The following is a 15004-nucleotide window of genomic DNA, read 5'->3' on the forward strand; positions in this document are numbered from 1 at the left end:
CCCCCCCCCCCCCCCCCCCCCCCCCCCCCCGTCTGCTGAAACGGTTACGGCCCGGCGGGCTTATTAACGGTGACATCATAGATCAGAGCATGTTTGGATCTGCTCGGCGCTGCACTCATTAGAAAGGACATTGTACGGGAGGACCTGCTGGTCATGCACACTGTACTGCCCTTTAAAGCTCAGTCACGGCGCGTTCCCTGGAAAAGGCTCGCTCGCTACACGAACGGTACATACCGGGCACTCCATTATCCAGGCACTTTGGCTTTGCGGTGCGCAAGAGCAAACCGCTGAACTTAACTTAGCACTTGGCATTTCATCTTGATTTATTCTTTGCCTTTTTCTCTTCTAACGCAGTGCCCTAAAGCGCGCTCTGATCGGGGAATGTTTTAGCGTAATGCTTCTCAAACGCTCAGGTAATGTTGTGCTTACAGGATCACATCAGCCACGTTTGGAGTCTCGCTAAAACGTTGATGTTATGAAGAGAATCGGGGGTCCCTTTTTGAACTTGAACCATCACCATGTCTCAAAACTGCCTCATTTGCGTCTTGCAATGATGTCAAGGACCCCTTTGGCTGAAAGATTATCCTGCTTTAATCCTGATGATGGCGGGAGTGGCGCTTTAAGTCGTCGCCAAGGCCCAACGTCCCCAGTGGAGTGGTCTTTGGCACACAAACAGAGCCGAAGCGATGAATATTTCCACATGCACAAGGAATCGATATTTTGCACGCCGAGCGCGACTGAAGTGATGCTTGATGGGACATTAAAGTGGCCATCGATGTCCAGTTGAACCACGCTGATGTTCATACATTTGGCATCAGGAGATTTCCTCGGTAGAGGAATGTATGTAGCCTTTTGGAACAGCATGTAGCTCCACAATGCGGTTAGCATTGTAGTAGGTATATGCTGTTACAGGTTGTGACATGGCTTATGACACATGTGTTTGCACTCTAACAAAGAGACTGTATTGTTACGTGTTATCGAGAATTCCGAGTAGGGCTTGAATCGTCAGGGGCAAAAAGAAAGCACTCACAAGGCCCGTGTCCTTCTCAAACCATTCAACTTTCACATGTGCTGCCACTATCTTTTTTTTTCCCCCCACTCTCTTCCTCTTTCTCAATGGTCCTACAGACTTCTCTTTTATCTCCGAAGGACAGCCTGATGTACCGGTGTACGACTGTAATGTATGGGATTACAATGCCTTGTGGTGCGTGTGGCCCTGAACTCCTCTAGTTCTGTTGGTCCTTTGAGGGCCACACCCTCTATGAAATCAGACTCGTAGGATTGTGGATGAAGAACGGCCAAACAATTGCATTCTTATCATAATGTTTTCCGTCTGTTTAATATTTTTTTTCAGTTCAAGCTATTTAGCTACTGCTAAAACCATTGTACAGTTATAGGCCGAACACAGTATTCAAATTAATTCGCTTTTTTTGATGATGAGACTTTATTCTTCACATTTCGACGCAACAATACGAAACACCACAATACACAATACAACAAGGCATCCATTATATCACAGCCCTAGCTTTCAACTGTCATAAAAAATGGCATAGGGCGATATGGGTAATGTATATTTAGTGAGTGTTTTCATGGTGGATATATCAAACTTAAATGTAATGGACTTATATGTGCACAGTATAGCACTTTTTTGATAGCTGAAAGAAAGGTATGATATGCAACATTTAAGATTTTAAGCTAGCCTCCCGCCTAAATTCCTCTCCTCTTTGCCCTCCAAAAGCCAGCTCAAACTCATACGATTTTGCTGCAGAGTCTGAGAAATCGACCTAGATCACTGTAGCGGTAATGTTAGCGTCTACGTGACAGAGGTTTCTTTAAAACACATTTAGAATCATCTCATTTTGCATATAATAGCTTTTCAGAAATAATCTCTGGTTGGTAGGGGGTTTAGAAGCGAGGGGACCAGCATTTGTACAGCTTGTTGATCTTTTGAATGTCAATCCCGGACAGGCCGTTGCTCCTCCCGATGCGGACGGAGGCATCCGGGATGGGAGTAATGGTGTCCTTCCACACAGAACTGAAGGCTCTCCTGGAACAAAAATACAAAAAAAAACTAAATGTATTAGGTGTGTGGGTGAGATATGGTGAAGGTGGGAGGACTGACCGTCCCTGGAATGAGGCATCACTCTTCTGTGCTCCTGCCCGGGGCATCGGCCAACTGTTGAAATCGCTGGTACACTCAGCTCTGTGCGACTCTGTCTCTGTTTACAGTGAAAGCTATAGCGCCATAGTGGAGGATGCTAACCACATACATACTACAGCAGGACAGCTAGTGCTATAAGCTAAGGCTCGTAGCCACCCTGTCAAAGCAGAGTTTGGAGCCATTTCTATTATAAACTCTCTGCCAAAACACGTTGCTTACAAAAGGCAATTTATACAAAATGCAATTGCTTTAATAAATTATAACACTACATATGTGTATGTATTTGTTTCATGTGATGTTAGTCTGTTTGTAATGTACAGAACTGTTTTAACGTCTCTGAGGTGAGTCCGACAGCCCTTTTCCTGACCCAGGCTGCACAACGTAGTCATTATCTATTGTGTCCCAATCTATGAGTTCTGCCGTCTGGGTCCTACTTGTTCCCCTGGCCTTTAGACAGCTTCCCGGGCTCAGGGCGATACCGTTAACCGTGAACCTGTGTAGCCCTTGGAGAACGCTGGTGGTTGGCTGCGTGGAATAAGGTACTCCCGAGACTCGTACGGGTCTCTGCAACAGCCGAACCGAATGGAGGTTCAGCATTCGATGCACAATAAACAATAAACAATATACAATCGGCTTCGAGGTTACCTTCCGTAGTGCGTCACCGACTGGTAGTCGTAGGGCATGCCCAGGTTGTTGGTGTCCCTCTTCTTGAAGTTATTTAATTTATCTTTCGGGCGAGAGAAGGAAAAACAGAGGTGATTCGAGGGAACACTGTCACTGAACACCGCCCCCCCCCCCCCCCCCATGTGTGACTCGAAGGCGGAAGGTTCCCGGGTCAGATCCCCAAAGCTCTGCAGCCTACTAGCGATAGATCCATGAACTTCTTACAGACGCCCATCGCCTGAATCCCATGTATCTTGAAGTCACCCTAATTGGCTTTGGCCCAAAGCGTCTTGTTTCACGCCTTGACGATACAAAGTTCATTCATGGCCCAGCTCTTCTGGAGGAATGGCAAGGTGCTTAAGGTGCCGCTTACCAGGTTGGATGTTCTCCCAGCTGATCTGGATGTACTGGTCGCGGTCGCTGCGAGTGTGCTCGTGGTAGAAGCCCAGGGCGTGCATCACCTCGTGCTGGATGATGCCGTTGTTCACGCAGCCGAACCTCTGCAGAGAAATCACCTGGCGCTCCCCGATCCGGCCCACAGACGAGAAGCACCTGAGGGGGGGGGGGGGGGGGGGGGGGAAGAGAGAGAGAGAGAGAGAGAGAGAGAGAGAGAGAGAGAGAGAGAGAGAGAGAGAGAGAGAGAGAGAGAGAGAGAGAGAGAGAGAGAGAGAGAGAGAGAGAGAGAGAGAGAGAGAGAGAGAGAGAGAGAGAGAGTTGTGCAAGTATAAATGTCAGAATATGGCAAGAGAGGAAGGGATGTCTGCCGTGAACCACTTCGTATGTTGTACAGTAATACAAACTCCCTGCTATTGTCTGTTTCCTATAAACAAGCCGTGATGTTATAGGATATGGATGTTAGGATAGGTATAACGTTAATGATGTTCTGAACTGACCCGAATAAGGACTTAAACTGGAGGTACATCCGCTGGGTTTTCCTGGGGATGAAGCGGATGCAGGTCTCTGAGTGGAAGCCCTCCAAGGCCTTCAAAATGGCCGCCTCCTCGTCGCCGGCTGGGAGCAGACGAATAAGGATCAGAAAAATACTTTTAATGATATTTACATTATGACACAAAGCAAACACTTATTGTGGTGACACTTTAGGCCAAGGAAGGTGCTATAAATACACTTTAAACAAAAATGTGAAAAGAAAACATGTATTATGCTGGATAAACAACCCTTTCATGCAATTCATTTTAGTTAATGAATTAACTGAAGACCCTACCGTATTGGTCACTGATTGTGAAGGGGATCTCCACCTTCCCGTTATCGGACATGGGCCACAGACAGCTGAACGACTTGCTGTAGCATTTCTTGGCACTCCGTTTGCGGGAAATCAACACATCTCCATCGATAAGGAATTCAGGAGATCCTGGCGGTCGCAGACAGGCAACAGGCAATACACTTTAAACCTTATTTTTGACAGAACTGCCGTACATACAGTAAATATAGTGGAATTAGATTAATACATTTAATTTATGTTTTTTAGGTAAAAGGAGAAATAATCGAAAGGATGAACGTGCCCCATTCCAGGATATTTCTGCAGCTTTACATTTTACATTTAGGGCATTTAGCAGACGCTTTTATCCGAAGCGACTTACATCAGTTAATACACACATTGACGGCAGAGTCAACCATGCAAGGCGACAGCCAGCTCGTCAGGAGCAGTTAGGGTTAAGTGTCTTGCTCAGGGACACATCAACGCTCAGCTAGGAGGAGCTGGGGATCGAACTAGCAACTTTTCGGTTACAAGACAACTGCTCTACCTCCTGAGCTTTGGTCCCCATTGCAGGCTATTTCTGCCCCATTCCAGGCTATTTCTTCCCCATTCCAGGATATTTCTGCCCCGTTCCAGGATATTTTCGCCCCGTTTCTGATCTATCGGACAAATTGTTAAAACCCACAGCTCAACTTTGCGGCAAATTTTTCTTACCTCTATTCATCATGAGGATGGTGTCCCCAACCGCCATTGTGCCTAAACAACAGAACCAAGAGCCACACGTCACTGAAAGGTCACACAGGTTGAGTCATTACAGCATAAAAACAGATAATTTTTTTGAACGGAAGGTAGCCGAGAGTGTGAGCCCTGTCAGTTGGACGAGGTTGTTGAACTCACCAGTGACATTGGATTGCTGTTCCTCTCCCTCCTGAAAGGACATGACAAGTTTCACCAGTTGTCCTTTCTTTCACAGCATAGACGTGTTAGCTATGTATTATACTTTGGCCTTCACTGGGTAATGTTTAAAGAAAAACAAAATTAGTTGCTAATGTTCCATGGTAACATCCTCCAATGTCATATATATTTACAGGCTATTTTCTAGTGACTCATTATACAGGGAATACATGTTCTGTGTTCGCATATTAGCTGCGTTACCGTGATGTGAATAGGTTGTTTTTCAATTAATTTAGGTTAGGGATCATTATTCATTTCAGTTGGTAGCGAGTCATTTGATTTACAAATGTTGTGTTCCATAGTGCTAAAGTATGATGTAATTAAAAAAAACATGTACGCTGAAGAAATTACAACACCCATTATATCTACATGGCTCTTTAACAAGTACGATAGTAAAAAACAAAAGCAAACCACCTCAAATGGCTGTAAATCATATCCGACCAAAAAGGATTGCCGGAGACCGCGTTGTATAATATACTGTCTCCACTACGCTGGTCAAGATGTGGAGAGGCAGTGGAGGTAAACCCAGTCTTAGCCGCATGGCTCGGTCATTGCTCACCTTTATTTCCTGAGCCTGAGAGACAGCCTGCAGAAACAGAAGCAGACCCAAGGTGACGGTCCGGGCGACCATCTTAGTTACTCTGACGTGGGTTCTGGTTAGGAAATGATGGTTGGTTAATGCCGAGAGGAGCTCTCCTTGTTGGCGGCCTACGATGATGGTATTCTCCCAGGTCAGGGTAAGGGGTTTATATACTGGTGGTCGAGGTGTTCCTGTTTGTAATGGGACTGGTGGTGGGCTGATTCTTAGTCTTACAGCTTATGGGAGTGCCCCATTCTCCCGCCCTTTTTCTGTATGCACTGTTCAAACATAGCTCCAACATCCAAGAATCTTAATTTAGACAATAGTTAACAATTAACAATATAGTCACACAATTCCGTAAGGCTATAGAATTACGGTACTCAATGATGAATACCGAGTAGTACTGTTAATAAAATATAATAATAAAGTACAATATAATACTGTTTGAACCCTATATTCTTTCTCTCCTTGTAAAGTACATAGGGTTAGGTTTAGCAGTGATTAGCGACATCTAATTATAAAAAACATAGTTTCTGTTTGGACTTAGTACATTCATAGCCGTGAAACCTCTTTCAGGAGCTAATTAACTGCGCTACGACTCTAACCCCTTTGGATTGCGTCGCATCGCTTGGTGTGACCGGTACTAAAGTGGTTTATCTAAAATGTCGCGTTTCCAATAACAGTAATAGCTCAATCAAAGGGCCCGCAGTTAACTCCATAAACTCCAAAATGTTTATGCAACTATTGTTCGACGATAATCGTCTAAAATCCAGCATTAATAAAATTGGACTGCCAGCCAGGGGACATTACCAAAAGCACAGATAAAGAAAAAAATATATAATGAGCAAATATAGGCCGTTGTTAAAGGGGACCTATCATATCACCAGGCGTGAGTGTGATTAGCCATTACAAGCCGTTTTCAAAATGTGCAGCATTGTGACATCACAGGTGGGCGTGTCCACCTAGATGTGTGACGGATAGATGAGCAACGTTTACTTCAGTCCACTGGGTAGGCTGGTAGACTGATCTATCCAGCACACATCTAGGTGGACACGCCCACCTGTGATGTCACAATGCTGCACATTTTCCAACCTGCTTGTAATGGCTAATCACACTCAAACCTGGTGGTATGATATGCCCCCTTTAAAATCTCCCAAATCCCAGACATAGTTGGGTTTATTGTGGCGAAAGTGATCAGACTCGATTACCACCCAGTAAATCACATGGTTAAAACAGGATGTTTACGGGCTCATCCAGTAAACGCTACTCATGCGCCCATGAAACCTTACAGGGTTGAGACGGAAGGCCGCCATTTCCACATAGAGACGTTATATGACCGAGGCCGTGGCTGTAGATCACAGGCTTTACAACGGTGGAGAGACTGCATCCGTGTGTTTATGTGTGTTTGTGTGTTTGTGTGTTTGTGTGTGTATGTGTTCATGAGTTTGTGGGCCCTATCTTGCATCCGGCGCAATTGCCTTTCTACACTGACGCATGTGTCGTTCACGTAAGCGTACGTACGAACGAACATATCCACGCAACAAAAACATCATCGAGCCAAAGTTCCTTCAACGAGGAAGTTCAACGAATAGGAGTATAGACTCTATAATCTAATTTACCTTAATGTTATACTTCCAAGTTGGATGTTACGAAAAAAGGTGGTGCCAGTGTCTCAGTCTCGGCGCTAGAGATTCATGGCGCCTTAACGGCAGTGTGTTGACAGCAGAGGAGTCAGACTGCTGGTGTGATCGCCGCGTCGCCCTCCTCGCCCGGTCTATTGTGAACAGAATCAGTGGGAGACGGCGTTAAAGTGATAAAGCATCAGTAAACTTCCCTTCACCTCTCCTAATAGACTTGGAGTACATCTCGTTGAGTTCCTCTCGTCTTATGCTGGGCAGCCAGGGACAACAGCCAATGAGCAATATCTAATGACTTAGTGCCCTATTAAACAATGGGCTCAGCGCTTTGAAATACTGGGCTCATCTGGTCTTGGAGCCGGATGAGAGAGGGCCCCTCTATTGATGCCCTACTGTCCCCCGAACCATGAATAAAAGATGTTAAGCACTCCGAAAAAAAGAGTTGAATCATCATAATATTAATAATCATTCTAATAATAATAATAATCGCTTGCTCATTCCCACAGTTGACCTCCAATAACCGTCCACTCCACTGGTTTTAACAAGGTTTGACACGTCGTCATTAAATCGTAATGATTATTTTGTCAGCCAGTATGACCATGTCTGTCCAATGGGAACAGGGCACCGGGAGGCTTAGCGCAGAGTGTGTGTTTAGCCACATGCTAAACAGCCCTGCCCTGTAAAGAGAACACACCTTTAAAGCTGTATACTAACAGTGACAGTAATGGAGAGGGCCTTCCATGGCGATCCTCTTTGTAGATATCAGCAAGTCGGTTGGAATATAATCAGACAAACGGCAACACAGAATATCTAGATTCTCCTCTTTCTGGTACGCCCTCCTAACCATCATGAAATACAAGACATCTAGTGGTCATTGTAAATTGAATCAGCCTTGTTTATATGTGTAATGCAATTGATTAGGCCAGCAATCCAATAGCACAGTTCATTTGGGGAATATTCTCATGATCTGGCAAGATGGATATCTAATGCCCTGTAAGTCGATAGTTCACCTTCCTGGAAATAGAGCACATCCAGTGAGTGACGAAAAGTGGAGGTTAATCACTTTGACTGGCCTAAACAGACATATTGACCCTTAACACCTTCTGATTTTGAAATACCTGGCCTGCACTTATTCTAAAAGTATTGGTCCATTCACCTGATTCCAAAAAATACCGGCTCATATTTTTGCATTTCACTGAGCGGTTTTTAATTTCACACAGAATACATTTCCCTTCATAGGAGAGAGGGAAACATTTTCTCTTTTGAATGAATTACAAGCGCGGTAATTGTCCAACTGAAATTTATTCGTGTTGCTCGCACATCTGTGATCCGGGCTCTGCTGCATATTAATTGTTGTCCCTGAGTTTGGTTTGTTTGTGCCTTTGCTGTTTGATGTTTGTTCACGGTGGAGTTCCACTTTTACTTACCTGTCAAGGAGACGCCCCGATTTCCCTGCCTATAACCTGTGTAGAGGCAGGGGGGTGGGGGAGCCTTTGCCAAGAATGTTATATAAATCCCATAGTGCTTGCATACAGTGGAATAGCTTTTACACAAACATAAACTCCATTTCCCTGCTGGCTTACCATAATGAGGTGTTAGAACCTGCTGGCAGAGTCTGCTTGTATAGCTTCCCTCTGGCCAAATTATGAATGGTCCACAGACACACACACGCGCACACGCACGCACACACAGGCACGCACACGCATGAAAAAATCCACACACCCGCAAAATCCCACACTGACGCTCAAACCCACGCTCACACACACACACACACACACGCACACACACGCACACACACACACACACACACACACACACACACACACACACACACACACACACACACACACACACACACAGACACACACACACACGGACACACACACGGACACACACGGACACACACACGCACAGAGACACACGGACACACACATATCAACATGTGGACCCAAGCCCGAGGGATTGTCACATAAAGCTTAGCCAGCCAGCAGGCATTGCTGTCCGCCAGCCTGCACCGTGGGCATCGATAGGACAATCATTTCAGTGTAGACTCGCGGCAGCCAATCATCAAACAGTTTGTTGGCGGTCTAGCACCCAATCTTCTGAGGGCTGCCAGATACTTTATCCTCAGTGAGCTGTTCCTGGCCCAGCGCTAGCCAAGCATAAAGAAAGCTGATGCCTGGCTCGGACCAATGGAAGGAGTTTTGGCCAGAGCCAGGCCTATCAACAGAGAACTGCTGCTTGGAAACAGCCAATCTGGGCTTTATCCATCCCCACAGATGCCTGATTAGTGTTGTTTAGGGAAATCAAAGTGCCACAACAGGCCCGCTGTGCCAAAGGAGGGCTATAAATGGAAAGAATGGGGAGAGGAAAACTCTGCAAGGCTTACTCAACTGTGACACTGTGATGCACTGGCACTTCTTCTCATATATTCAGCGTGTGTGGTGTGTGCGTGTGTGTGTGTGTGTGTGTGTGTGCGTGTGCGTGTGTGTGTGTGTGTGTGTTTGTGTGTGTGTTTTGTAACAATAGGTCTATATCTATTGAGGAATATTAGAATCCTCTGAAAAAACTTGCTGTTATTACATCATATTATATCATATCTATTTCGTACAGGCCCAACACAATCAACATCTGTAATAAAAAAAGAATGACAACGGCTGTTGGTTTGTTCAGACATATTCATCCAAACGTTATATATTGAGTTAAACGAAACAAGATAACTGAACGAAAAATAATAAAGCCAAAATGCAAATGTACCCTTTTTGATTTTCATTACTGTGCGAGCGTATGACAAATATTGCACTAACTGCTGTGGTCGAGACTATTCTTGGGAATAATTGAAATGTCAAAAAGGAGCACAAATTGCTTTTATCATATCTTTAAGTAGGCAGGAATGCTGTTGCCTTACAAGAGTGGTAATTCTCACTCATTTCCTCTGGCAATCCCATTACGTTGTGTTATTTGCCGTTGTTTACAGACAGTGGAGGTTTATTACATCCTCTCATTGCGGGGCTGGATCACAGGGATTGATGTGGTGGTTTCGAACTCGTTTTGTGTTGTGGTGCACTTTTAATTTTCCTATCCGCGTGAGCTCATAAAAAAACGACAACAATTGTGTATTTTTCTGCCGAAGCAGCAGCAGCAGCTCTGATGGAAGAGACAGGGTGCCGGGGTTCAGCACCTCGGAGAGCTCCGTTGCTCTTTCCCTGGGCGACCTGGCTGGGTGCTGTAACGCAGGCTTTCACCAGGCAGTGCAGTTTAAAAGGCCCCTGTTTAGCAACCAGGTGTGATGTTGATCCATGACATTAATTCAACCATGTGGGACGCATCACATGTGGGTGCGGCCACCAGGATGGGTGATGTATAGATCAGACGACCAGATGGTTGAAGCCCACTGGTTGGTTGATCTATTTATCGTACATTTGGTTGGACGGTCCTACGTGTGAACGTGCCACTTTGTTTACAAGATTACCTGGTATAAAGTCTGTACTATATATTCTCTTTAGGGTTTAAAAGCCCAAGTGAGATGGATTCATAACTGAACCATTTCTATAATCCTGAAAAACTTTCAAATCTGCCGCGACACCAATATTGTAGTTTCCCAGAAAGATGAACCCCCATCAATTAGCTTGCAGTAATAGCATAAAACAGCACATGCTAGCAAAGAGAGAATCGTCAAGAAGAGAACGAAAAAGCAGAGAAGAAAGCAGGAGATATCAGAGGAATCATAGCATAAAGCAGGAGATATCAGAGGAAGCATGGCATAAAGCGGCACATGCTAGCAAAGAGAGAATCGTCAAGAAGAGAAGGAGGGAGCAGGGAAGAAAGCCGGAGATATCATAGGAAGCATAGCATAAAACAGGAGACATCAGAGGAGCAAAGAGAGAATCAACCAGAAGAGAAGGGAAATGCAGAGAAGAAAGTAGGAGACATCAGAGGGAGCATGACATACAAGAGGAGATATCAGAGGAGCAAAGAGAGAATCAACCTGAAGACAAGGAAAACACAGAGACGAAAGCAGGAGATATCAGAGGGAGCATAACATACAAGAGGAGATATCAGAGGAGCAAAGAGAGAATCAACCTGAAGATAAGGAAAACACAGAGACGAAAGCAGGAGATATCAGAGGGAGGGATGAGGGATGAGGCGGCAGCAGGGTTCTCATCAGGACCAGATCCACTCACCGCAGCATCAGAGCGTCTCTGTTCAGGTCCGTCTGACTGCGGCCCCACTGGGCAGTTAGTGGGACTCACTGTGGAGATGTAACGAGGGGGATAAATAATGAACTTAGTAAACACATGAATAAAAGATCCTCATTCTTTAAGGTGATTCCTCACTCCCCCATCTCCCAGCTGTCAGTTTCACACTGGCCTCCTTTCCAGGGGACGGGAATGAGTGTGTGTGTGTCCGTGTGTGTGTGTGTATGTGTGTGTGCTTGTGTTATGAGTGTACGTGTGGCAGTATATTTGTGCATTGGTGTGTGTGTGTGTGTGTGTGTGAGTCTGTCTGTGTGTTGAGAGTATGTGTTTTGAGCGTACTTGTGGCAGTATATATGTGTGTGTGTGTGTGTGTGTGTGTGTGTGTGTGTGTGTGTGTGTGTATGTGCGTGCCTGCATGCCTGCATCTCCATCTATTAATAGCTCCCCTGAATGTCACAGCTGAGCACCATCATTTCTTGGTCTGGCGGTGTTTTGTGTTCGGCCGGGCGGATAGACAAACAATCCCTTCAACCAAGATAATGAAGATCAGCCTAAGTGCTCAATTTATACAAATTACACCCCTGCTATTGACCGTATGCTGTGGGAGATTCACCTGAAACACCCCTCTTAATTCCAGCTATATAGACATCTCTGTTCCAACAGGGTGTGTGTGTGTGTGTGTGTGTGTGTGTGTGTGTGTGTGTGTGTGTGTGTGTGTGTGTGTGTGTGTGTGTGTGTGTGTGTGTGTGTGTGTGTGTGTGTGTGTGTGTGTGTGTGTCAGAGAGAGAAAAAGTGTTTTTTTGTGCGCATCAGCAATGGCATGTCTGTTTTTTTGTTTTTGTGTGTGTGTGTGTGTGTGTGTGTTCGTGCATGTATGTGTATGTGCACCCCCCTTTTAATTCCAGCTTTATAGACATCTCTGTTTCAGCAGGCTGTGTTTGTTTCTGTGTGTGTGTGTGTGTGTGTGTGTGTGTGTGTGTGTGTGTGTGTGTGTGTGTGTGTGTGTGTGTGTGTGTGTGTGTGTATTTGTGTGCGACTGTATGAGTGCCAGTACGTGCGCACGCACATATATCGGCAGTCTTTGCACACTGGATTAATGTGTGTGTGTGTGTGTTTTTTCAGCCGGCATTACACACGGTGTGATAGATGATGTCTGTTGATAGTGTGTGGCTCGGATCCATACGGGTGGCCCTCATTTACCATCACAGCCCCGGCAGAAAAGGAGTGCATGCGAGTGCATTACTGCCTCGTCGATACGCCCTGACAGGCCCTGATGTAATAATATGCATGTCCTGCTGAACCTGCTGAGTCGCTCCACCGACACACATGGATGACCCTCCTGGATGAGTTGTCCCGCGGTCCCACAGGCCTCCCCCACAACCCCTGTTTTCCAATGTCAAGGCGTGGGACACAAAACAAATTATGATTTAGGACACGGACACAGAACAGAGATTTAGACGGTAGAAAATCCATAATGGCACACTCTGGATTACAAATGACACTTCGGATTAAAATATGAATACGGCCGAATGTGTTGTTCTTTGCAACGGTGTGATGGGCTACACACGCTCTAGGCTCCACTGTCATTCCAACGCCCCTGTAGATCATAACACATATGCATGAGCTTTTTTAACGTGGGTCGCCATTCCGGGGTCTGCATGGCTCTTCACGGGGGCACCCCATTGACAGCTTATCATTCCCATCGATGGTACACAGCCTCAGTTCTTCAAGGTCCTCTGGGTGCGTCTATAGTCTGGAGGGGGGGCGGCGGTCTGACGGCATTAAGCCTGCAGCCACAACGAACGAGAGCCCTGGCTGCTGCTTTATCCTCCCTCCTTTCACCCTCATCCACCTTCGTTCGTTTGTCAAATGCAGTCGGTGCCAAGAGAGAATCCACTCTGCCACGCAACTCTGGCTCCCAGACCCCAGTGACACGGCCGCTTTTAGCCAAATCCAATTTAATCCCCATTGGCAGTAGTGGATGAAGCTGTCTTCCATCACCCATTACATCCCTACCCCACCTCCAACACCACCACCCCCCCCCCCCCCCCCCCCCCCGCCGGGCCCGAGCCCCACTGCGGTGCAGCCTCCCGGCCGTCGGCCCTGATGCTCCGATGCAGCGTGATTGGAACACGGGAAGGTGTCACGTGGAAAGTCTGGAGAAAGCGGGGGCTGATCGTCAACACACATGCGTTGGCGCACACGAACGCACGCAACCACACATGTACACACACACACTCGGGGATTTACTGGTATCGGAAACCCATATTAAATTGTCAACACGAGTGAGATGTCAGGTGAATAATAATCTCTCTCTCTCTCTCACTCACACACACACACACACACACACACACACACACACACACACACACACACACACACACACACACACACACACAGACACACACACACACATTAATGCACAAACGCATGCACGTAGGCACACCCACACACACACATTAATACTCACACACACACGTGCTGCATGTGTGCTGACGTACTGCACACAGAAACCTGTAGAAGGGTATGTAGGTTTCAGTGTTCTCGCTTCCTCTTGTCTCATGAGCATAGCCCCCCTCCCCCCCCTGCCCACTCGATGTTCCCGCCTTGTGTTGGAGGGGAAATGATGTCACTGTGGTGGAGGAAGTTGAAAAGTCACATCTGGGACTCCTGCTCACAGGCCCCCAGCTGTTCCATTTCTCCACTTTTCCTGTTTCCCCTTCTGCTGTGTGTGTGTGTGTGTGTGTGTGTGTGTGTGTGTGTGTGTGTGTGTGTGTGTGTGTGTGTGTGTGTGTGTGTCTGTGTGTCTGTGTGTCTGTGTGTTTGTGTTTGGTTTATGTGCCTTAGTGTGTATGTAGGTCTGTTTAATTAGTGAGTGTTTGTGTGCCTGTGCGTTCTTAATGTGTTTGTCTGAATATGTACGTGTGTGTCTGTGTGTGTGTGTTTCAGCTTGTGTGCACTTCATGCAGATGTGCGTTTTTTTCCTGACAGCAGTGTTTGGGAAGGGATCTCTTTAGATCAGGACACACATCTATGTTTTGTCATCATCTCAGCAGGGATTAATGCATGGATGATCATTGTTTTCCGCATGAGGACATCCTCTTTGATTGGAAAACAACTGATTCCAGAGAAAACAATGAGGCATATGTTTGCCTGTAAAAAAAAACGAGAAATATAGTACTATGACAATTTGGGAAATGGGAAGGCTCTTCTGCCTTGCTCAAAGGCGCCTACCGGTAGACTGCGGACGTTGGGGTTCAAACCCAGAATTCTTCCAAACAAATGTAGGTTTGGTACCTGCTCATTGTCCCCATTTAAATGCATTCCACTCCCAACAGCAGCTTATAATTAGGTTTCGAGATTCACAGTATATGAAACAAGGCTGTTCGAGTGAAATAATAATTTCTCCCTTCCTCTCAAGACATATCCTGGAATCCAATCTGAAACAACTCTGAACGCCTCACCCTGTTTCCTCTGTAATTCAAACTGTCATTTGACTTCAGCCCCTGCAGTCTTATTCGCTCTGGCCGGTAATCATCGTCACATGAATGGCTCTGTTTTTTATCGTTTCGGACAACCATCCTTCACGTTCAT

The 15004-nt window shown here is 46.0% G+C and overlaps 2 protein-coding genes across 2 annotated transcripts in view; one reads left to right on the top strand and one right to left on the bottom strand.

The window, feature by feature from the left end:
* The window catches only part of LOC115534435 (MAM domain-containing glycosylphosphatidylinositol anchor protein 2), a gene marked incomplete in the record, with an annotated part of 161336 nt that overhangs the window by 35162 nt on the left and 111170 nt on the right, over nucleotides 1-15004 (top strand).
* On the bottom strand, nucleotides 1426-5727 carry LOC115534436 (low choriolytic enzyme). Its single transcript, XM_030345421.1, has 8 exons — nucleotides 5554-5727; nucleotides 4938-4968; nucleotides 4755-4796; nucleotides 4047-4193; nucleotides 3718-3835; nucleotides 3198-3376; nucleotides 2807-2888; nucleotides 1426-2047 (listed from the first exon to the last, which is right to left on the bottom strand). Exons 1-8 carry the CDS (start codon nucleotides 5623-5625, stop codon nucleotides 1906-1908), a joined length of 813 nt encoding a protein of 270 aa, XP_030201281.1. The 5' UTR covers nucleotides 5626-5727; the 3' UTR covers nucleotides 1426-1905.

The sequence above is a fragment of the Gadus morhua genome, chromosome 21, assembly GCF_902167405.1.
Source record: "Gadus morhua chromosome 21, gadMor3.0, whole genome shotgun sequence".
NCBI classification, from domain to species: Eukaryota; Metazoa; Chordata; class Actinopteri; order Gadiformes; family Gadidae; genus Gadus; species Gadus morhua.